This window comes from Amphiprion ocellaris, chromosome 8 (genome assembly GCF_022539595.1).
Source record: "Amphiprion ocellaris isolate individual 3 ecotype Okinawa chromosome 8, ASM2253959v1, whole genome shotgun sequence".
In the NCBI taxonomy this organism is placed as follows: domain Eukaryota; kingdom Metazoa; phylum Chordata; class Actinopteri; family Pomacentridae; genus Amphiprion; species Amphiprion ocellaris.
Window position 1 is genome coordinate 18,164,109 of NC_072773.1, and position 22,669 is coordinate 18,186,777.

The window sequence follows — 22,669 nt, forward strand, 5'->3', positions numbered from 1 at the left end:
CTCGTTTTGGATCAACTCCATGAGTATTAGTGTGGTTTTTTTTTTCTTCTTCTGGTGTTTCAGGTATACCGCAGAGTAGTAATAAAACTGGGCCTGGATTGGAGCCATCAGCTGGTGCCATGCTGGTGAGAGAAACGCTTTCATCAATGTTGGGGCTCTTCACACTGATTTGGAGCCCATCAGTCAGGGTGACTACAGCTGTCAGCCAGTAGACTTATGGTGCACAACATGGGGGCAGATAATAATGACTGATTGCATTAGGAGGAGTTTGTGTGAGTGTGTGTGTTCTTGTGCACTGCCATAAAATCTTCCCCTTAGCATGCCAGCCATGGGAAACCAAATGAGTGGCTGTTATTCAAGAAGAACATCGCCCTGCCTTTACGGTTTTTCAGATGTCAGTATGAAGTGTGTATATGATGCCTTTCTATAATTAGAAACAGCAGAGGGTGCTGTGTGCAGAGGTGTGTTGCTCTGCAGTTCTCAGTTGTCTTTGACTGAAAATTAAGTAAATATAGAAAATGATTGACTGTGTGAGGCCAAGAAGGTTTCAATAAATTTCCTCCATCCCCTGGGCACAACAGATTTTATGAACATGTTAAATATTAGGTTTTTATATGTGTGTGAGTTGTCATCATAGTTTTAGCATAGTTTTTTTCTATGTGCTTGTTTAGTTTTGTCACCTGTGTCAAAGGTGCTAAACAAATAAGTTGAATGGATAAAGTGAATAATTGACTAAGTTGTGATTGTTACAATAGAAGTTTTTTCATTGTAATGTAAGGCTTTATAACATTGTTAAGGTTGGTGTAAAAATTTAGAAAGAAGAAGATTAAAGAAAGAAAGTACCTAAAAAAGAAGCAAAAAAATGAAAGGGAAAAAGTTAAGACAATCAAACTTTTATAAATTATGGGAAAAAAAGATGTAAGAAATTCAAGAAGTTTATTTAATAAATAAATAGGAAATTTGTAAATAAGTGTTGTAGTCTTTTTCAGTAAAATGATGGATAGGTGTAGTGAGAGACAGTCAGACAATGGGGTAGAAATAAGAATGAGAGCAACTCATATAGCACGGGGTTGCGAACGGGAATCGAACCCGGGCCTCAGCGTTGGGGAGCTAGTACATGCGTGAGTGACTTAACCCGTTGAGCTATATGGACACACATGTTACGTGCTTTTAAACGTGTATTCATCCAATAGAAAGTCTAGGGGTAGGGTTAGGGTTACAGAGGCAGGTCCTGACAGTAGCAATGTACAAAAACATGGATATTAAATTTTACATATTTTCATAATTTAATATTAAGTCACACTAGCCAAAAAATTCATAGAATAAAGTTGGGGTTTTTCCTTCAGCGCTGTAGATCTAGAAAAACCTAAAGGTAGGTACAGTGCTGAAGGAAAAACCACGGATTAATTTCTCAGAATATTCGGCTGCTTAGTATTAACATTAAAAATATTTATGTGTAATATTAATTACCCTATTTTTTTCATTACAACTGTAAGGACCTTCCTCTCCAACCCTAACCCTACCCCTAGACTTTCTATTGGATTAATACACGTTTTCAAGAATAGAACATGTGTGCTCATGTAGCTCTACGGGTTACGCCTTTGACGTATGTACTAGGTCCCCACCGCTGAGGCCCGGGTTCGACTCCCGCTTGTACACCCCATGCTGTATGAGCTGGCCTACCTCTTATTTCTAACCCCGTTGTCTGGCTGTCTCTCACTACGCCTATCCAAACAAAAAGTGAAAGACACTAGTACACTTATTTAAATAGTTCAATGTTTCTTTACAAAATAACATCTTAAAGACAATAACACTTTCACTAGGAATTAAACACAATTTCCTATGAAAACTTTAAATATACAATTACACATTACAATCTACTACAAGTTCTTAACATTACAAACTACAAGAGTTTAAACATTTAATATTGAAAATAATATTTTAACTCATCACATCCAATAATACTTTTCACTCAACAATTACACATTAAAAAGACAAAACATTTGGACATCTAATCTAATATTATAAAATCATAAAGAATGACAAAAGAACAAGACTAAACTTTTAAGATGAATCTAAATACAGACAAAAAATTTGAAAAACACCAGTGACACTTTTGAATATCTAATTACACAGAAGACACAATAACAAAATCCAAAAAAAACACATAAATTTACATATCTTAAAACGTTTTCTATTCTGAAACAAAAACATCTGGTTGTTTCTTCAAACACTTCCTCTTTCAATGTTCTGGGTTGCACTATGAATTGATTTACTAATAACTCTTTTCTCAAAACTGCTTCCCTCATAAAGTCTACTAATAGTTGAAATCATTGATCAAACTAATGTTACCTTCTGATCACCACTAACTATACTTTTCATTGAATACAATCAAAGTTTCTGGACCATTTCTAAATAGCACACAGGTGAACGTCTCACCAAAACTCAAATGGATACTCTAAATGTGAAATCAAGACTCATGTTCACAACTTTTAAGGCTTCGATTAAACAGAAATTTCTAACTAACAGAGAAGTACTAAGACACTTTGCACATTTCAGTCCTCAGACTGACATTTCAAACTAACAGACAACTACACATGGACATAGAAGACACGAGTCCTTGGACTATCTCAAGGTTCTAGTTTACAGACAGCTACTGTGAAACTTCGAAAATTTCAGCCCTCACACTGTGTGAAAGCTCATCTCCTCAGGACTCAAGAGGTCTGTACACTTAGAACATCTTGGAAATCAGGGTTCAACCCTCCAGCACAAAGCCTAAAGTCCAACCTCCTCACAAAAACTGTCGAGTCCAAACTCAAGTTAAAAATTAAAGCTGCAAGCAGCATTGGACGGGTCATCCATCTTTCTCTACAAAACTCCTTTATGTCCCCGAACTGTGGCCGTGAAAACCAGAAAAATAAAAGCTTTGCGCTCTTTGCCCTCTTTGCCCTCTTTGCCCTCTTTGCCCTCTTTGCCCTCTTTGCCCTCTTTGCCCTCTTTGCCCTCTTTGCCCTCTTTGCCCTCTTTGCCCTCTTTGCCCTCTTTGCCCTCTTTGCCCTCTTTGCCCTCTTTGCCCTCTTTGCCCTCTTTGCCCTCTTTGCCTTTTCCAGCAACTTCTTGCTTATGCAGGAACCACCCTTCAACTCCAATCCACTGGACACTCCACACCACAGACCACAACCTTTCCACTCCGCTATCATCCTCCGCAAGGTTCCCAGTGGGGATTCGAACCATGACCCTCCACATGACAGACACACAACCTATGTGTGAGCTATCTTTCACACAAGGTCCTTCGTGGACTTTGTTGTAATGATGGTTGAAAGAGGTTGTCATACAGCCAAAGTATGTATATATTGTAAATAAAGCTGCTGTAACAATGTAAATTTCCCCTGGAGTGGGGAGAAATAAAGAACTTTATCTTATCTTTATCTTATCTTAAAAAGTGTCAAAAGAGCCCTGGGCTGGATTCGAACCAAAAACCTCGTGGATGAGAGGCAGATAACTTACCACTGCACTATCCTTCCTACTGGGTGTAACTGTTAGTTTTCGTAAATGATGGTACACAAAACTATTAAGGAGGTGAAGATAATAAAGGTACTAAGGTGGATTTCAACCGGGGACCTTCAACATGCCAGGCAAAAAACTTACCTCTACACCACCTGTCCTACAAGATGCTGCTCTAACTTTGCTTAAATGATGCTAGCAATTAGTACTGGAGCATCCAAAGGACACATAAAAAGTGTGAGTGGGGATTTGAACCATGGACCTTCAACATGTGAGGCACAGAACTTACCTCTGCACCACATTTCCTACAAGGTGTTGTTGTAAATTGGCTTAAATGATGGCATCAATCAGTACTGGAGCAATCAAAGGACAAATAAAAGGTGTGAGTGGAGATTTGAATCATGTGAGGTACAGAACTTACATTGTAGGTTTGTTTCTGAGACTGAATACACCCAATCTCATCTGATCTGCAAAGCTAAGCAGGGTTGGGCCTGGTTAGTATTTGGATGGGAGACTACCTGGGAATACCAGCTGCTGTAAGCTTTTTACTTCTCCTCACAACCTGAACAAGACACTGCTGGTCATTCACTAGAGACAGCTATCAACTAAAACCTCTTGATTTCTTTATTGTACACTCTATGAGGTGGATAAGCTGCAGCTCATGCTGATTTATTGCTGGTTCTGGTTGGAGCCAAAGAACAAAGGCGTCACCTGTTGGAGCAGCTGATGTCCTGCAGCCTCTTCACCACAGAAAGCCTCTGACAGCTTCAATTCTTTACACTCTGACTGCAAGACACCAATCACATAGGAACATATACATGCGTGGAACAAAGAGCTGAACTGACACTCAACATGTGTTTGACCATTTATTGATAAAGACATTCAAACATGTCTAGAGATAGAACACCAACGCACGGTGTAAGAAAGGTCAGAACAGACTTCACCTGCTCAGGAAACTGAGGTCCTTCGGGGTGCAGGGAGCAATTCTGAGGACCTTTTATGGTTGTGTGGTGGTATCAGCCATCCTGTATGGAGTGGTCTGCTGGAGCAGCAGCATCACGGCTGCAGACAGGAAGAGACTAAAGAAACTGGTTAAGAAAGCAAGCTCTGTCCTGGGCTGGTGTTAGACAGGAGGATGATGACAAAGCTGTTGTCTATCATGGAGGACATCTCCCACCCCCTGCAGGAAACAGGACCATCACCGGCAGCTCCTTCAGGGACAGACTGCTTCACCCACAATGTTTGAAGGAGGTCCTTCCTTCCTGCAGCAGTCAGACTGTGTTCAATCAAACCTGCTCCCAGTAGTTCAGATCACCCATGAAGTAACTGCAATAAAATGTAAATAAGTCAATATGTGCAATTTCACAAGATTTTTTTTTTTACAAGCATTTCTATTTCTTCTCTAAGGAGAAAGCATCTATTTATATCTGTGCACTGAGTGCTGCTTTTCTTTTTACTTTTTTTCCTATCTGCTACTGCCACACTGAAAATTTCCCCACTGCAGAATCTACCTATCCATCCATCTATCTATGGTCCATCTACCTCCCTACCTATCTATCCATCCATCCATCCATCCATCCATCCATCCATCTCTCTCACAGGTGTGGGGGTTGATTCACCTGTTCTCAATCACCTTAATCCACGAAGGCCCGGTTCTTCATTCTTCCGCTCTCTGCCAGACCAGAGACTTTGAAACCAGAACCTTTCTCCTACAATTAGTCTGGTTTCCCCTTTTTGTTTTCACCTTGGTTTAGTTATCCTTTCTGTGTTGGTTTTAGTTTCATTCGTTAAATAAACTCCTTGTAATCTTTGACCTGTGTCTGCAGATGTCCTGTGACACCAATGATCCCATCTGATATTTAGCATGTTTTCAATTATTGGTCCCATTTCTTAAAAAAAAAAAAAAAAAAAAAAAAAAAGCCCCCTGAAATGTGATCAGATAAATGAATGTGAAACTACTTTGGGTCTGCTGCAGCTGCCTCCCTCTGATCTTGTTCCTGCCCACAGCACAATCTGATCAGTGAAACACTGAAGGACAACTTCAGCATGTAAAACATAAATAAGCAAAGGCTGCAACTCGTGATTATTTTAATTTTAACTTAACTTTATGTGCTGTTCAAAAACTTTATTTTTTCTGCAAATGTGTAGTGATTCCAAATCTTGGTTATTGATCTCCTTGATTACAAAAAAAATCTGTATCGACCCGGAAAAAAAAAAACATGTCAGGCACCCTATGATGTTAACTGTTTGCCTGAATGTTTTTGTTTAAAATCCTCAGTAATAACCTTTGACTGGTTGCTCTTAACCCTGTAAAACTCACTGCTGCAAAAATACAACATCAGCTTATTTTTTAATTACTATTTTCTATTATATATATCTGAAATAAACCCTAATCTGGGGTCTGACAGCAGCATGAGGTCAAAGAAGCTGCCATCAGCTGCTGCACTTCTGTCCGTCCAGCAGATGGAGCCATGGAGCTGCAGTGAAGTGAAGAGCAGCACAAGGCAACCACCACTTCCATCCACTGACGCATTCAATTTGACTGACGCTAATGTTTTATTGACTTCCAACCACTAAACCAATAAAAGCTGCAAGCAGCGTTGGACGAGTCCTCGCATCCGAGCGGCCCGACTGGCCCACGCATATCCACCAGGAGTACCCAGTACCCAGTAAAGTTTCAGGCAGATTGGAGCATGTACAGGCTACTTACATAGCACTTCCTGTTTCATGGCGAGAAATCCAAAATGGCCGCCAAGTGGTGCAAAGATGTGATTAGGGCCGGACTCTGATCATACATGTAAAATTTCAGGCAGATTGGAGCATGTACAGGCTGGTTACACAGCACTTCCTGTTTCATGGCGAGAAATCCAAAATGGCCGCCAAGTGGCACAAAGATGTGATTAGGGCCGGACTCTGATCATGCATGTAAAATTTCAGGCAGATTGGGGCATGTACAGGCTGGTTACACAGCACTTCCTGTTTCATGGCGAGAAATCCAAAATGGCTGCCAAGTGGCACAAAGATGTGATTAGGGCCGGACTCTGATCATGCATGTAAAATTTCAGGCAGATTGGAGCATGTACAGGCTGGTTACACAGCACTTCCTGTTTCATGGCGAGAAATCCAAAATGGCCGCCAAGTGGCACAAAGATGTGATTAGGGCCGGACTCTGATCATGCATGTAAAATTTCAGGCAGATTGGAGCATGTACAGTCTGGTTACACAGCACTTCCTGTTTAATGGCGAGAAATTCAAAATGGCCGCCATGTGGCGCTATGACTGTGAGTGTATATCAACCTATGGACGTGATTAGGGCTGGACTCTGATCACACATGTATAATTTGAAGCAGACTGGAGCATGTACAGGCTAGTTAGACAGCACTTCCTGTTTCATGGCAAGACATTCAAAATGGCCGCATTCCGCTGGTAACTATGGCCACGCCCTCAGACTTTTGCGGAGCGTTTTGATAACTTTTGATCAACCATGACTGGTGTCCATCCTGACCAAATTTGAGCTCTCTCGTGGTTACGCTGTTTGAGGTTATAGCTTTTGAAAATGTCCAAAAATGACAAAATTGTCCAAAATATGAATCATATTTCAAAATGGCCGCATTCCGTGGCTCGCCATTTCCACGCCCTCAAACTTTTGCAGAGCGTTTTGATAACTTTTGATCAACCATGACGGGAGTACATCCTGGCCAAGTTTGAGCTCTGTCGGGGTTAAGCTGTTTGAGTTTATAGCTTTTGGAAATGTCCAAAAATGACAAAATTGTCCAAAATATGAATCATATTTCAAAATGGCCGCATTCCGTGGCTCGCCATTTCCGCGTCCTCAGACTTTTGCGGAGCGTTTTGATAACTTTTGATCACCCATGACTGGAGTACATCCTGGCCAAATTTCAGCTCTCTCAGGATTACGCTGTTTGAGTTTATAGATATCAAAAAATGTCCAAAAATGACTCATAATTCAAAATGGCCGACTTCCTGTTGCATTATGGGTAATGATGCAAGAGGCTTTTTTGTGCGTCTTGATGAGTTACATATGTGTACCGAATTTCAGAAGTCTCGGTCAAACACTGTCCGGGGGCTGAATTTTCTTAATTTTCTAGGGGGCGCTATTGAGCCATTTTGGCACGCATGCGTGCCATTTCCCTAAAATATCAAATTTTTCGCCGGTTCTGATGTGTGTGGCGATTTTCATGCGTTTTTGTGTATGTTTAGGGCGTCAAAAAGGCCGATTTCCCGGCGGACGAAGAAAAATAATAATAATAATAATTCTTAGGGTTTCAATAGGTTCCTCGCACCACTTCGTGGTGCTCGGACCCTAATAATAATTCTTAGGGTTTCAATAGGTTCCTCGCACCACTTCGTGGTGCTCGGACCCTAATAATAATAATAATAATAATAATAATTCCTAGGCTTTCAATAGGTTCCTCGCACCACTTCGTGGTGCTCGGACCCTAATAATAATTCCTAGGGTTACAATAGGTTCCTCGCACCACTTCGTGGTGCTCGGACCCTAATAATTCCTAGGGTTTCAATAGGTTCCTCGCACCACTTCGTGGTGCTCGGACCCTAATAAACTTAGGTTATAAGCATTGAATAACAATGAACTACTCTAAGTTCAGTTAAGTATAAATTAGCAAAACATTTATATTTTTGGTAAACTAGGAAAGATTAGTTGACTGGCTAAATTTTTCAGTGTTTTACGGTGTGACTAAAGCACATAAAAATGCCTCAAAGCAAGATAAACCCTGATTAAATTTACTGGGATTCATCCTCTGGTGATCTTAAATGTCCGTGCAAAACTTCATGGCAATGCATTTAACATCAATTTTCTTACTCCAGACTAAAACAGTGAATTTACAGACTGTCAGATTATCCCTATAGCCATCTAAATAAAAAGAGAATAGCTTTAAAGTTGTCACTCATTTAATTCACGTTTTACTATTACTAAGGTCATTTTCATCACCATAATGTCAGGTGGAACCAAACTGACACACGAAGCTGTACAGATTTAGTAACCATTAGTCCTTAGGCCATGTGATGTACAGACAGTTGTTTCTACCTCTGCTGATACATCTGTCAGTGCAGCTGTCACCATGAGTGGGTGTGAATGAGTGTCTGGACGAGCCATGCTTTCCATTTTTTGCTGTAGACACGGCCATGACCTCTACGTCGCGTCTACGTCAGGAGGTGACCTTGGGTCAGGACGACGTCCCTATCGCCCGCTCTGGGTGTTCCTGTGGCAACACTGTGGGACTTTCACACATCCAGCTGGAATGCCTGGAATCTCGGTGTAATTTTAGGGAAAAGATTTTGGCTGCAGCTTGAGAAATCCATGTTGGACGAGGCCTTGCTTTGTGTGTGTGTGTCTGTCTCCCAGTGTAGCTGCTTACATCTGGACCACATCTTGACACACTGATCATATCACATCAAATCATGTATCAAAATTCCTTCTCGCTGGTTTCCATTTTGTGGTTCTTGTTTCTGTTCTGGGGCATTTTTAGAGTTTCGGTGTGTGGAATTTTGGTCTCTGGCTAAGCAGGCAGGAGGACTTAAATCATGTCTCATTTCCTTGTTTTGGGTATTTTTAGAGCACTTATTACAATTAAGTTGTATATTGCATCATGTAATAGCTGTGCACCTGTAGTGGTCCCTCTGCTGTTTCACAAGAGCTATTCCAGAGGAAACACCTGGAATTTAGTGGTGAAAATATGTTTGCTGCGGTTCATTATGCTATGTAAATGTTAGGAACATTTTTCATCTGCTTGAATATTCTCCCCTTCATCTCATCTTTTTCCTTCCTTTAAAAAAGTTTTATGACTAAGTTGTTTAAACTTGCACTTTCAGCTGCCACCCACATTTATGTAGTCAAGTATTTTGGATGAAAACAAGTGAATTTAATTTGCTCTATGTCCTTGGCTGGTCATTTAGTAAATTAAAAATCTGTCCATTTAGCACTGCTGTGTTATTTAAAGTATAATGAGAGTATAATGAAAGACTACAATTTATCTTCAGTGCAGTCCTTTAGCGAGAACTGACATCAACATTGGTATAAGAGGAAACTTTTGGAGCTGAGATGTAGAAGGAAAGATGAAAACCAGACAGAACAGAGAAGGGCAGTTTGAGTGTTTATTGTGTTTTGAATGGAAGCCTGCTCAGTCTGTGACCTGCACAGGGTGTGGTGGTGATCCAGTGATGTCCAACATCAAATTTTCATAATGACTCAGTATAAGTCAGAACAATCAACACCGTGAGTAGACTATACCTCGCCTGTTTTTTGCTATTTTTGTCTGTTCCAGCAGTCACAACTAATCTGAGCACCACCCTGAAAGGATACCTGCAGCTCTGGCAGACTCAACCTGCCAGTGACTGGAAAACTCTCAACAACACATGGTGCTAAAACCTCAGACACCAGTTACCAAGTGCACTCGGAGCTGTTTTGCATTTTATGTGCCTGATATTGTCCTAGGAGAAGATTGGAGTATTATTTGTGGCTGTTATAGCCCACAGCCTGTTTATTCTGAGTCATACTCAAATCACAAGTCACAGCTAGGTGGCACCACCCAAACCCACAAACTGGCAGACTTGAATATTGTCTGGGTTTGCTGAGGTCATGAATGTTGATGGTGTGAAAAAAGAGATTTTAATTGGAGTTGTTGTTTATTGAAGCTAAAATATCCAAAAATTTAAATTAAATGCTTAGTTTTAATAAGCTACATTGTTACTACTTTCTATGATCAGGTGTTGATTTCAAGATATTAATTGCATCATTAATGTAGATTTTACCAGTGGAGTTTGTTTACTTATCCCAAACAGCCAACATATCACTGCATGTTAGCTGTAATCAAGTAATCACACTTAATTTGACTGACACTACATACAAATAGAATGTAACACAAATTTTTTCCCCGTTGAAAACAATTGTGTATGTTATAAATGAAGGACAAGGACTGAAGAAGGCAAACTATCAGACAGTGAAAGTCTGGAATGCCACTGTTACCTCACTAGTCATTCAATCATTCACTGTCACTGCTTGCACTTGCCAGCGTTCCCTGCAGTAACCTCATGCCTCATGTGAACACAAGAACTTTATCTGTTTTGATCTGTGATCTGTGTCTGTCTGCATGTCTGCATTGTGGTTCAGCGTGGAAAACTATTGTCAGAGAAACTGACAAAATATGTTTGTGAGACTTCACAGAAGACTGCCTGATACTGATCTCTGCCAGCCTTCTGACTTTGCCCTTTGCCTAAATGCCAACCTTCCTCTTAGCTAAATTACCTTCAATAGAAGACAAACATAATTTTTCATTGCTGTTTCAATGTCATGTACTTAAATCCTGTGTTTTTTTTCTGAACTGTGACCAGGAGTCAACAGTTATCAAACCCAAAGGGGGACGTAAAGGTCTGAACCAAGTTGAATGACAATCTGTCCAGTAACTGTTGTGCCATACAGCACTAAAAACAATGAATGCCTAATTATGGAGCGAGAAGAAAAGGATTTATCATCTGCAAACTGATGAACGATTTAATGGCAATCCAGCTTCAGCTCAAATATTTCAGTCTGGACAAAAATGGTGGACAATTCCTTGAGCTATCACAAAAAAGTAAAGCATGTTAAATTGGTCACATTTGTAATCCTTAATGAGCACATGTTACCGTCTGATTTCATCACGAAACTTCTTCACAAAGTATAAGTCAACATTTTATACCAGCAGGGTTTTACATCTGTAAAAGTGATTTAGGAACTGCATAACTTTAGCAGAGTGTCATCTCAGAGTACTATTACAACGGTGTTGCCTCCACTCTGAGCTATTTTGGAGTTGCTCAACAACTCTGAACATGTGTTAGACATTTTTGCTCCACAGTGACAGATTTGGAAGACTGAATTTCCTTTATTTTAGCACTTAGATCAATGAATGCTTTTATAGTATTTACAGGACAGAAAATATTTTCATTACTTTACCCCACGGTTTTTACATTCATGAATCGACAAGGAATTCGCAGGGCTTTCCCTACATACCATCACATACCAAAACAATATTCACCACAAATGAATTAGGGTCCTTGTACAGGATTTGAGGCTTTCTTCCATAAAGTCTGCTGTCAATGAGGGGGATACTTTACTGTCTGGGAGTCTTCCAACATGTGTGTGCTCTGGAAAATGTGTTGAGCCCTCTCTGCTTGACTTGGTTTGAATCGGCAGATATGATTTCATTATGACTTACACTAAGACTATGTCCTCTTTAGACCATGTTTAGTCATAGATCAAGCACAATGAAGCCAACTAATCATCTAATAGTCATATTTTCAGTTTCATTAATGAGCCAGACACCAAAACTTTCCTGCAAGCCACATGAGAAACTGTAATAGTGCCTTCCTACTGAGTCGATACTAAAAATTCACAGATGAAAACTTGTGATTTTTTTTGGAGATCTTTGAAAGTCAATCCTTACAACTGGTGGAACTATTGCCTATTATAAAGCAATCCTTCCAGTCTCTGTCATTCTTGGAGAGCACAGAAAACACATGGTAATGGCCAGGAAAGCATAGTTTTCAGAGAAAAGTTGAAGCAGTACATCCATACTGGCTGACCACCTGGAGTCCACCTGCCTGGGACACACATACTTCCCTCTGCTGTATCTTTCTTTCTGTCTCATTATATTTATAACTCAACGCTGGATGTCTTTCCTGGCCACCCAGATCTGTGAGAAACGGCTGATGTTGACATTCAGGAATCTAGCGTTACTTTTGACTGAATTCTTTTCGTAATGAAAGGCACACTTTCTTTTTCAGTGACTGCCTCCAAACTTTTTGCTGTAGTGTTTAGATCGTGGCATTCTGTGGCTATGATGGTATACATGAAACATTTTATATCTGTAACAGTGATATAAATATTTCTCTAATGCAAGCTTCTAAAATGTAAAGTTTTTATCCACGCTCTTGATGTGGTTCTATAAACAGTGATGTTGGTCTGTAAGTTGACTCGGTTCATGCCTCCCTCACGATGAATTGTAATAACTCTATGACCCTCAGACTTTTATTAGCCCATCATCAGGTCAACATTTTTGTAATGCTTAAGTTTATGACCAAACACTACTGAACTGTCATTTCCATCAGCCTCAGTTGCACTCTTTAAGATAATGTGCAAACTTTCGCGTGCTGACTTGTTGAACATTAGCATGTTAGCCATGGTAGTGTTATGTTGACATTAGCGTTAGCTCAAAGCTGTGACTAATGACTCCCACTGGTGAAAATCTTTGATTTTAGTATAAATATTAATTAAAGATAGACTAAGGAAAGCTTAAACATAAACAAGTATGCTACAGTGGCTATAGACTATCCTGAATCTCCTGAAGATTATCCAAAGTCAGAGCAAAGCATCTGCCCTGTTCCAGAGTTATGTGGGTTCTTGGTGTAAAATAATCTGTCTAAAAGGCATAAAAAAATAAGGCATTACATCTATTGTATCTATTAGTCAAAGTCAACTTAATTGTCAATTCTGCCATATCTCCAGGACATAGACAAGATTTAAATGCTGTTTCTCTCAGACCTAGATGCAAACATGCAAGGCACAGTAGAAAACATAAAAAACGCACAGAGACTCAGAAACAAGACACTAAGAAACAAGTGATGCAGTGCAACGGATAGTGCAGTAGTGAAGTAAAATACTGCCTGCTTGATGAGCAAGTAGATAGATATTTACAGATGGCAGTGCGCTATATTTACAGATGTGAAAAAGCAGTGCAATATTTTGTAACTGTTGCAAAATAAGATGCAGAGATAAAACAGTCCAGTCTGATTGTTCTCATCCACAGGATGGGTACCGTCTGTATGCTTTTCTACATTTCCATCTTGGAATTACAGCCATCAGTGATACTCTAAGAAACACAGATTCGGTGTTCCTGGGTTTCATATATAACAAACCTAAGGAACCAGTTCGGGCAGGGCTTTCCAAACCAACTTGCTGTTGGTCATAGGTGAGCTGGTAAAATTGACCTGCAATGAGTGAGGAGGCGTGGGTGGATGGAGAGGTGGAAAGGGATTATTTTTATTTTTAATAAATATGTAATTTCAAAACATGAAGCTGACATTTTTAGGGTTTAATCGGTGACTACAGAGAGACTTTTAAGTGCAGCCATGATGAAATGAAATGAACTGGATACAGCACTGTTATACTTTTCAGTGGTTACTCATGGTATTGCACTGAAAATAAGCTGAGGCCCAAAAAACAGTTTTCCCATAAACTGTAATTGTAGAAGAAAGTGCTGTTGAAAAAAAAAGCAAAAACAGGTGGCAGGACTGATCCAACTGCAAAACAAGGTCAGTTTTAATCGAGTGTAGTTTCATATCTGGCCAGCATGGTGGTCCAGTGGTTAGTACTGTCACCTCACAGCTAAAAGGTTCAGTGGGTTCAATTCCCGGCCCGGCGTCTTTCTGTGTGGAGTTTGCATGTTCTTCATGTGCCTGCTCTGGCTTCCTCCCACAGTTACTTGGTGATTCTAAATTGTCCATAGCTGTGAATGTGAGTGTGTTTGGTTGTCTGTCTGTGGCCCTGTTGACCTGTCCAGGGTGTATCCTGCCTTCACCTTACGTCAGCTGGGATAGACTCCAGCCCCCATGACCCTACAGAGGAATAATGTATAGATATTGGATGGATGGGTTTCATGTCTGTAAAGCCTCCATGTTGCCAGGAAAAGGGACATTGGTGGGGCCAGCAAATCTCATCCATCAGGTGAGCTACTGTTCTTCAAGTGAGCAGGTGCCATCTTTTAGTTGGTATAGATAGATGAGATAAAATGGATACTGTATTGATCCTTTACAGAAAATTACATTGTTACAGCAGCTACAATCACAGTCAAGACACCATATGTAACACAAAACATAACACAATTTGGAACAAAATCTTGTTGCAGGGGTACTGAGACTTAGAATGAGGCAATAATTCTATATCCAGTTTTCATTAATGCATCCATGAAGTACAGTTGTGGTGATCACATGAATTGTTTAACAAAGATGTGAATATATATGTGGATGCCATATGTATTCGGAGTTGAGTCCATCTCATGCTGCTTCTTTTGTAGTTGTGAAATAACGAAGCAGCTCAACTATGTCATGTCTAAGAAAGGATTTTTCCTGTTTGCCTCCAGTTTTCTATTTGAAGTCTCTTCAGGGTTCTTGCACAATGGAGGACATCATAATGATGCGGTTTTATGACAACTTCTGACATGGTTTACACCATGAAAACCAGAGAAAAGAAAGGGATTCAATTTCTTTTAAGTCTGGCCTCAACACATTGAGGTTTCATAAGTATTTGGAGGGGTATAGGATGAAAAATTGAATAGTGGAAATATCTGCTCTATTTCCGTCCTTTCAAAAGATGAGCAGCTATATCTGACTCACCAGCAGCTTGTGAAAACATCGGCAAGATAGACTCACGTCGGCATAAATGGGAATTGTCACCACAGAAACCCTGCAGGTTGTTTGACTTGCAGACGACTTGGCTAATGTATTTTCCTCCCCTTAGCTCATGTTAAGCTGTGCAAACTTAGAACGCCACAAGACTGGAAAGAGAGGGAGGAGAGGAAAAAGAGGGGAAAGAGCTGGGGGTGGAGGTGTGTGTGTGTTTGGAAGTGGAAATGGGCAGCAGGGAGGAGGAATGTGAAACATTTCTGATGCCGGTCCAGTGGCTGTTTACACGGTAGTCAGCCTGTGACATCAGAGTCCAGACTTTATAAATGTCAGCAGGCGCAAGAATGAGCAGTTAGCAAACAGCTGCACTGGTCGCACCACACCGTCACACAGGTCAGTGAGACAGACGGAGCTCCATCAGCAACACGAGCCCTCATGGACCGACTACTATGTGACTGTGTGATTGCTTTGGCTGTACTGCTTTGTGTGGCAACACAGGTGAGGCCTGCTCCTGCTTATTTATACTAGTCTGTTCTGAATGACATGATTATGTGTTTGTGTGTGTGTGTGTGTGTGAGAGAGAGAATGTTTACTGTAAATGTGTAAGTTCAAACAAGGACTTTTGTCTCGTAAGTGTCACAAGATCAATGAATACTGTGGTGTAAAGTGTTCATTCATTCATAGTTGATTTATTGTATTTATATTAATTCCTGTGTCCAGTAAGAAGCATAACATCCTCTTGGGACTACTATGAAGATTTGAAATGAGGATTAGTATTTCAAGCTGTTTATCAGGACAAAAACAAGATCACAGACATGCAAAATCATAGATAATGATGTAGGGCTGATTGTTTTAACACTTAAGAAGTGATTTGTTTTCTCAAATGCCAGAAATGGCAATGAAATCACACTTTTCTTGTCATCAAATTATTTGTTTTTGTCTGACCAACAGTCGAAAACCTAAAAATATTCTGTTTACGATAGCAGAAGACAAACCAAAGCTTAAAATATGTCCCTTTTTTGTCAGAAAATGACATAAGCGCTTAATTGGGATTCTTGCTAGTTATTGTAATGTCATAATTTCAGTAATAAAGATAAGAAAATTGACTTATGCCAACAGATTGTCTGCATTATCAGTGTTATTATGTTTCTTCTGTGGTTTAAGGTTGATAAACAGTAAGGGGTTGTATCTTTATGCAGTTACTTATTACCTTGTTAGGCACTGTGTGAAGATAATTGGTGAACTGCTTCTTTACAGTATGTTTATTCTGCTTTGTTAAAGTGAGACCGGGCTTGTCCAGATCTTGTCTGTGTTTTGGCTCCATCACATACTTGTAATTGGAAACAGGGGTTTGGCTGGACTGTGTTGAATACTGATGCAGCTTCTGGGAATACCAATAATATTTGCTTTACTCCTTCTCCTCTAAAATTGTAGTAATGAGAGTAATCATTTCAATGACGATGATATTTTGGGTCTTGATAATAACAGCAATGATTTCAGTATCAGAAGGTGGAATTATGTTTTCATCTCTTGCTGTGTTCATATTTTATCATCTCCCATGTGTGGCCTAACCCTCCAGGTGCTGTGTCAGCTGTGTGACAGACCCTGCCTCTGCCCTAGTCCTGCCCCTCAGTGCCCCCCAGGAGTCCCACTGGTGCAGGATGGCTGCCGATGTTGCCAGGTTTGTGCCAGGCAGCAGGGTGAGCCCTGCACCGAGATGTTCCCCTGCGACAGCCAGAGAGGACTGCAGTGTGACTACAGCGCCAGCTTCCCCGGAGACCCTGGGGAGTGTGTCGGTGAGTGCCTCTTCTAACAAGCAAACAACAAGGCCCATGTCTGTGTGGGCGAGATGGAGGGGAGGACATGCAGGGAGGGGGTGGTAGAGCCTCGGTAGCTTTGCGTGACACACAGACAGTTTATGTTTAGAGTCTGCTCAGCCGAGTGGGACGGCCTGCAGGGTGGCGGCGATCTGCCTGAACTCCAAAACTTCTATTTCCAGGGCTGCTGTTGACACATTTCCTCTAATGACTGCCCTTTGAGCATGATAGATTGCAGAGACAACCCTCGTGGATTGAAAAACAGACTCCTCAGTTTCTCAGCAGAGGCCTGCTTTCCCATAAAGCTACATAACCGCCGACATGGGACAGCAGATCCAGTGTCCTCACCTCTCTCTCTCTCTCTCATTTTCCTCTGCCGTGTCCCCCTTCCTTTTCACCTAACTTAATCCTTTCGCTTCCTGATTAAGTTTCCCACATCAATCCAGGGTGCAGGTGTGGTCAGGCAAAGACGGCTTCTGTGCTGCGTTTCTTGCAGGTCGGGAGGATCTGGGCTGTGAAGTCAACGGCATCACTTACCAAGAAGGCCAGTCGTTCCAGCCCTCGTGTGACACCTACTGCCACTGCAGAGGTGGAGGGGTGAGCTGTGTGCCAGCCTGTCCCATGAATGTACGTCTTCCCACTCCAGACTGTCCCAACCCACAGCACATCCGGCTGCCAGGGAAGTGCTGCAGGGAGTGGGTGTGTGAAAACCTTGATAACACGGTCATTCAGGATGCCATTACAGGTGAGTTCATCATCAAACGTCCTCTGATGCAGGTGTAGGTTTATGTTTTAAAGTGTATTTTATTTCTCAGCAGACGCTTTGTAATAGTTTAACATTTTGAAAACAAGAAAAGCCCTCAGAGAGCACAGTACTCCGCCAAGGCTGCTCAGTCGTTGATTGGTTTCCAACGGATGAAATTTTTAAACAACTCACGGTCCGCAGTGGTGGATTTGCAGTAGGATTGCAGTCATGTAATCATTAGCAGGCAGCTGACGTTGTGTTCACTTGTAGTCATAGTTACAGTGACACCATGCTGCTATCTCGTAATGATACGGAAATCTTTAACAAATCCGTCGATCCAGACTACAAGCCGCATCACTGCCAAAATCTAACCAATTGGTCCTTGTGTCATTTCTGACCTTCCCTGAAAATTTCATCCAAATCTGTTTTTGAGCAATGCTGTGAACGGACAGACAGACAGACCAACACTGAAGGCGAAGTAATAATCGCTGTCTTGAACTGGATGAGAAGATTGAAGCGACAGTTATAATACCCAGAAAGACAACATTACAACAGAAAGTCAGTCAGGCCAAACAGAAAGGGAAAAAAAACCCCAGAAAAATAACAAGTAGAGAAAGAGAGCTAAACACAGCAGAATGTCATTGTCAATGTATTAATCAATAAAGCAAATATCAACTGATGCAAATACAATAAGAAAAGCAACAAAAATGCTACCGCACATTAAAGAAGAAGAAAAAAATACAGATACAAAGGATAGGAGTGGAAGTAAAAGAAGAAGAATAGAGAAAAATAAAACAGAAAAATATAAAATTGTAAAAACAAAAAAAAACTGTAAAATAAAAAACTGTAAAAATCTATTTTAAAAAATTTGTTTTAAATGATTTAAAAGAAGACATTTCTGCAGCCTTATCTCCTCATGTAGGTCATTCCAAAGTTGAGGGGCCCTGATTGGAAGAGCTTGGTCACCCTTATATTTAAGTGTCAACTTTGACGCATTCACAAGGATCCACACAGGCTCATATGGGGTCAGCATCTCTGTTATATATATATATATATATATATATATATATATAGCTTGGGGTCAGACCCTGACAATTGTCAAATAATTCTAAAATGAACAAGTCGCCCCTGCAGGGAAGCCAAGACTGGGGTGGCATGAAGTCATCTGTTAGAACCAGGAAGAATGATATGTGTGTACATTAAATATGAAGCTGCAACCTGGCATCTGTTCAGCTTGACACAAAGTCTGGAAACAAGGGGAAACAGCCAGTCTGGCTGTGTCCAGAGGGAACAAAGCCTGGCATTTCCTTTTTGTAAGGGATTAAACAAGTGAAATGTGTTAATTAGCAGCTTTACAGGACCTGGAAGGAGATTTTGTAACTATTAGAGCAGGCCAAGATAGGATTTCCCCTTCTTTCCCATTCATTATGCTAAGCTAAGCTGAGCTAAGCTGTTTCCTGGATGTAGCTTCATATTTAGTGAACAAACCTAAACACGTTCCAAGAAAGCAAACAAGTGTACCTCCCAAAATGTTTCACTAGTCCTTTAAACTTCACCCTGACATCAGAGCTGAATATTTCCAACATATTTTCCAGTGTCTGGGTGCCAGTGCCAGATGTGTGTCCACAGCTGGATTCCTCAGCTTCAGTTGTTGCTCAGTGATGATCAGTCCATATGTAACATTATCCTTCATTCATTTTTATGAGCTTTGTCACTGGTGGTCGTGTCTGGAAGTTTTTACTGGAGCTTTTTTGCATTAAAACAGGGTGTGTCTGGCCAAAGGAAAACTCCCAAAATCCAAATATAAGCCACTTTTTTTTTGTGCTCAAAACATTTTTTTCAGTCACCAACTTTCATATAAACAACCACAGCTGTGTGACAATTAAACATATGAAGTCATGTGACGGTAGTACTCCATTAACAGGGTGTGTGAGTGTGTTTGCACACGAAACAGCTATTAGGGAAATGAAGCCAGTCTAAAAACATCTGGAATTCTAAACACAGTCTGAGTCAAACTACATTATGAGAACAGCAAAGGAACATTTTGTTCTTGAATTCAAGACCTACGATGTCATGCTTGACCATCAGCTGAGTGTTTTGACTTTTGGAGGTTTGTCTTGGGAAGGAAATTTGCTTTGGATTTCTTCATGCACAAGAATTCAGTGTAATAGATTTTTCTGGGCAAAAAGTAAATAGGTGACTAAAAAGATGGAGCACACAGCCTTATATTGTGCAAACAGACCAACACTACTGTTTCTTCAGAGTTAAAATGGACAAAGACATGAGGCAAATACATATGATATAAATCAGGTGTACAGTTGTCACTGGATCCAAAAATGTGAATTGGCATAATCTGTGTCTAAGTGCCACAACCACAACACCAGAAACAAAAGAATAAAAAAACCCTCTGGTTTATAGGTGTTAAAAAATATATATAAATCAAATTAGGAAAATCTTGTCAGATATTAAACAAACGTCTCTTCAAGTTACACAGATAAAAGGTAAAAAGGTACAACTGTAAGTATCTGTCAAGAGATCAGCTGATATGACCTCTGCAAATTAGTTTTGGGAGTTAAAATCCAGTGTCATGGATTTGGGAGGCTTCAAGTTTTTGTGAGCAAAAAGCAGCCGGAAGAGACATTAGGGTTATTGGATGTGAAGTGAACGAGGTGAGTGAGTTTAAGCAGCATCTAATTTAGTTCAGAGTGAAGATGTAGAAAACTATTCGCCCATAGAGATAAATGTTATTTAGCCTAGAGGATTTGGTGGAAAATCTGATATTGTGGTGACATAGTCAGAAAAATTGCATTCTATAGGTTTTTCTCAACATGTTCCTTTGTATTCAGTGAAAAATGTCATGACGTCTTGAGGAAAAGATGTAAAGGAGAGTTCATAAAGACAAAGTAAGAGACAACCTCGGTGCTCAGAGAATCTGACTGCACTTACAAAAATGGGTTGATATTGTTGATGTTGATCTGCTGTGGATGGTGTGTCGCTTTGACAGTCGTTGCCACAAGGAATTGTAGAATGGTAAAATCCCCTTTCCTTCAATAAAGCATGGAATAGTTAATCTTATGCCTAAAATGATAAGTAATAAAGCAATAAAGTACCTTTCCTCTGTGTTTAAAGGATTCAGCCATGTAAAATAGTTGCAACTGTGGTCATCAGGACTTCATTGTGGTTGCACAGTGTTACAAGGTATTTTACAGTTATATACTGTTTAATGGATCAGAGTACTCTTCATGTGTCCAGTTTAACACTATAATTAGACTTTCTGATGCACAACTGTAACTGCAACTGTAGTTGCTTGTAAATGACAACATTTTCTTCATTTCAGAATTGAGATCTACCAACTCAGGAAGTGTTATTCAAAGGAAGTAATGTATGACAAAATGTATTCCATTAAGCATATTTCAGAAACTGAGGGAAAAAAAAATTCACCTAAAGTGAAAAACAGAAAAAAATGTTTTAAAAAAGCATCAGTGTAAAATTGTCAGTAGCATTCTTAACTGCCTACATCAATTCAGTTTAGTGTAGTTTTTATGCCCTACTAAGCTAATGAGCTGCTAGCTGTAGCTTCATATTTATTGTACAAGAGTGTTCATTCTTTCATCTCTCTCATTAAGATAGTCAGTAATCAAACTCTGTTTTTTAACGGTCCCATAATATTTCAGGAAATATTCAAAGTCTCTCCAATTTTCAGCTCAAAATACTGCAAAGACGGTTCATTTCACCATGACTGTATAATCCGTAGTTTACTGGTGTTCTAAATGGCCTATTTTGCTCTGAATATCAGTTAACTTCTATTGTTCCCGCCCACTTTAGGAAGAACACCCTCTCTGCCTCTGTGATTGACAGCTGGAGCTGTTAATCACAGTTTAAGCTGGACAGCTATTGGGTATTTAGGTGTTATACAGCATCTGAATCGATCTCTTACAGGTTTGTGAAGCTGGGAGGCTAACTAGTTGCGGGGTGGCTTTATAAATGAAACAAGTAAACATCTTTTTATCTTAACTTTTATTCTACATCATCAAGTTTATAACAACTACAAAACACAATTAAAAAAAATATTTTCACTATATAGGTCTTTTAATATCAAATCACCACATGTCAACAAGCCTGGAATCCCCACCAGCCTGTTTGATGCATCAGAAAGTTTGGATACGACTTAAATGTCCTCCTTCCTCCACTCATTGTTTTGTCTGGTTTTGTTGCAGCCATGAGACCAGACCGGTTGTGGCCATCCCTGCCAAGGGATCACCCTTTGAACAGGCAGGCCTCACCCACCTCCACCTGTGTGGAGCAGAGCACCAAATGGAGCGCCTGTTCCCAGAGCTGTGGGGCTGGAGTCTCCACACGCGTTTCCAACCAGAATCCTGCCTGCAAGCTGCAAATGGAAACTCGACTTTGCAAAGTGCGGCCCTGCCATGCTGTTCAGCCTGCACCCAGGAGACCCACGGTGAGCTCCAATGGCACCCTGAATGCTAATTTCTGCTGGAGCAATTTGCTCTTATCGTTAGATTCCCCCTGTTTAATTAAATTGTGGCTTTTAAAAAAAATGCATACATTATACCCTGCTGAGCTCCTGTCATTGCTGGAAGATGGCATTTCAGCCAAAACACATAAAGTGGTTTCATGTGACATGATTTGATTGTCAGTGCAAGACAATACAACACGTGACAAGCTGAGTATTGCGTTGTGTTTTTGTGCCTGTGGTCTACAGATCTTTTAACACATGCAATTACTGTAACAAAATTAACTCCAGCCATTCAAATGAGTAGAAACATTTTCAGAGGCAGAGCTGCTGTAGACCAAGTCTACAATTAAACTGCTGAAGGCCAATAAAAATGGCAAGTACTAAGACTTTTATTGTTACGTCTGGTGCTCTAACTACTAACTACAGCAGCAATTCCTGGAAGATTCTGCACAAAGTAGTGGATATCTCACCTCACAGACCTGCAATTAACATCTGTGCTTTAATTAACTCTAACCATGACCTTTCCCTAACCTTACCCTGCTGTTTTTGTTGTCTAACCGTAACCATACACTAACAATGCTTTATTTGTCATAATCACTACCTTTCTCTAAGCTTAGCCAAATCATAGCTGTCATGAGTGCGTTCTGCACAAAGCAAGAAGTTTGAAAACACTTAAAGTGGGTTATGCAGAACCAGATGGTTATATGATTA

At 40.4% G+C, this 22,669-nt stretch overlaps 1 protein-coding gene across 2 annotated transcripts in view; it reads left to right on the forward strand.

Annotated features, from left to right (window-relative positions):
- The window catches only part of ccn5 (cellular communication network factor 5), a 26,017-nt gene continuing 3,348 nt past the window's right edge, over positions 1-22,669 (forward strand). The window contains exons 1-4 of one of the 2 annotated variants that reach the window (XM_055013168.1): positions 1-125; positions 16,499-16,715; positions 17,233-17,481; positions 21,699-21,940. In XM_055013168.1, the coding sequence (XP_054869143.1) occupies positions 120-125; positions 16,499-16,715; positions 17,233-17,481; positions 21,699-21,940 (714 nt within the window). In that variant the 5' untranslated portion in view covers positions 1-119. Of the gene's footprint in view, positions 126-15,129; positions 15,418-16,498; positions 16,716-17,232; positions 17,482-21,698; positions 21,941-22,669 lie in introns of those variants that run through there. The other variant, XM_023260929.3, reaches the window with a different exon arrangement.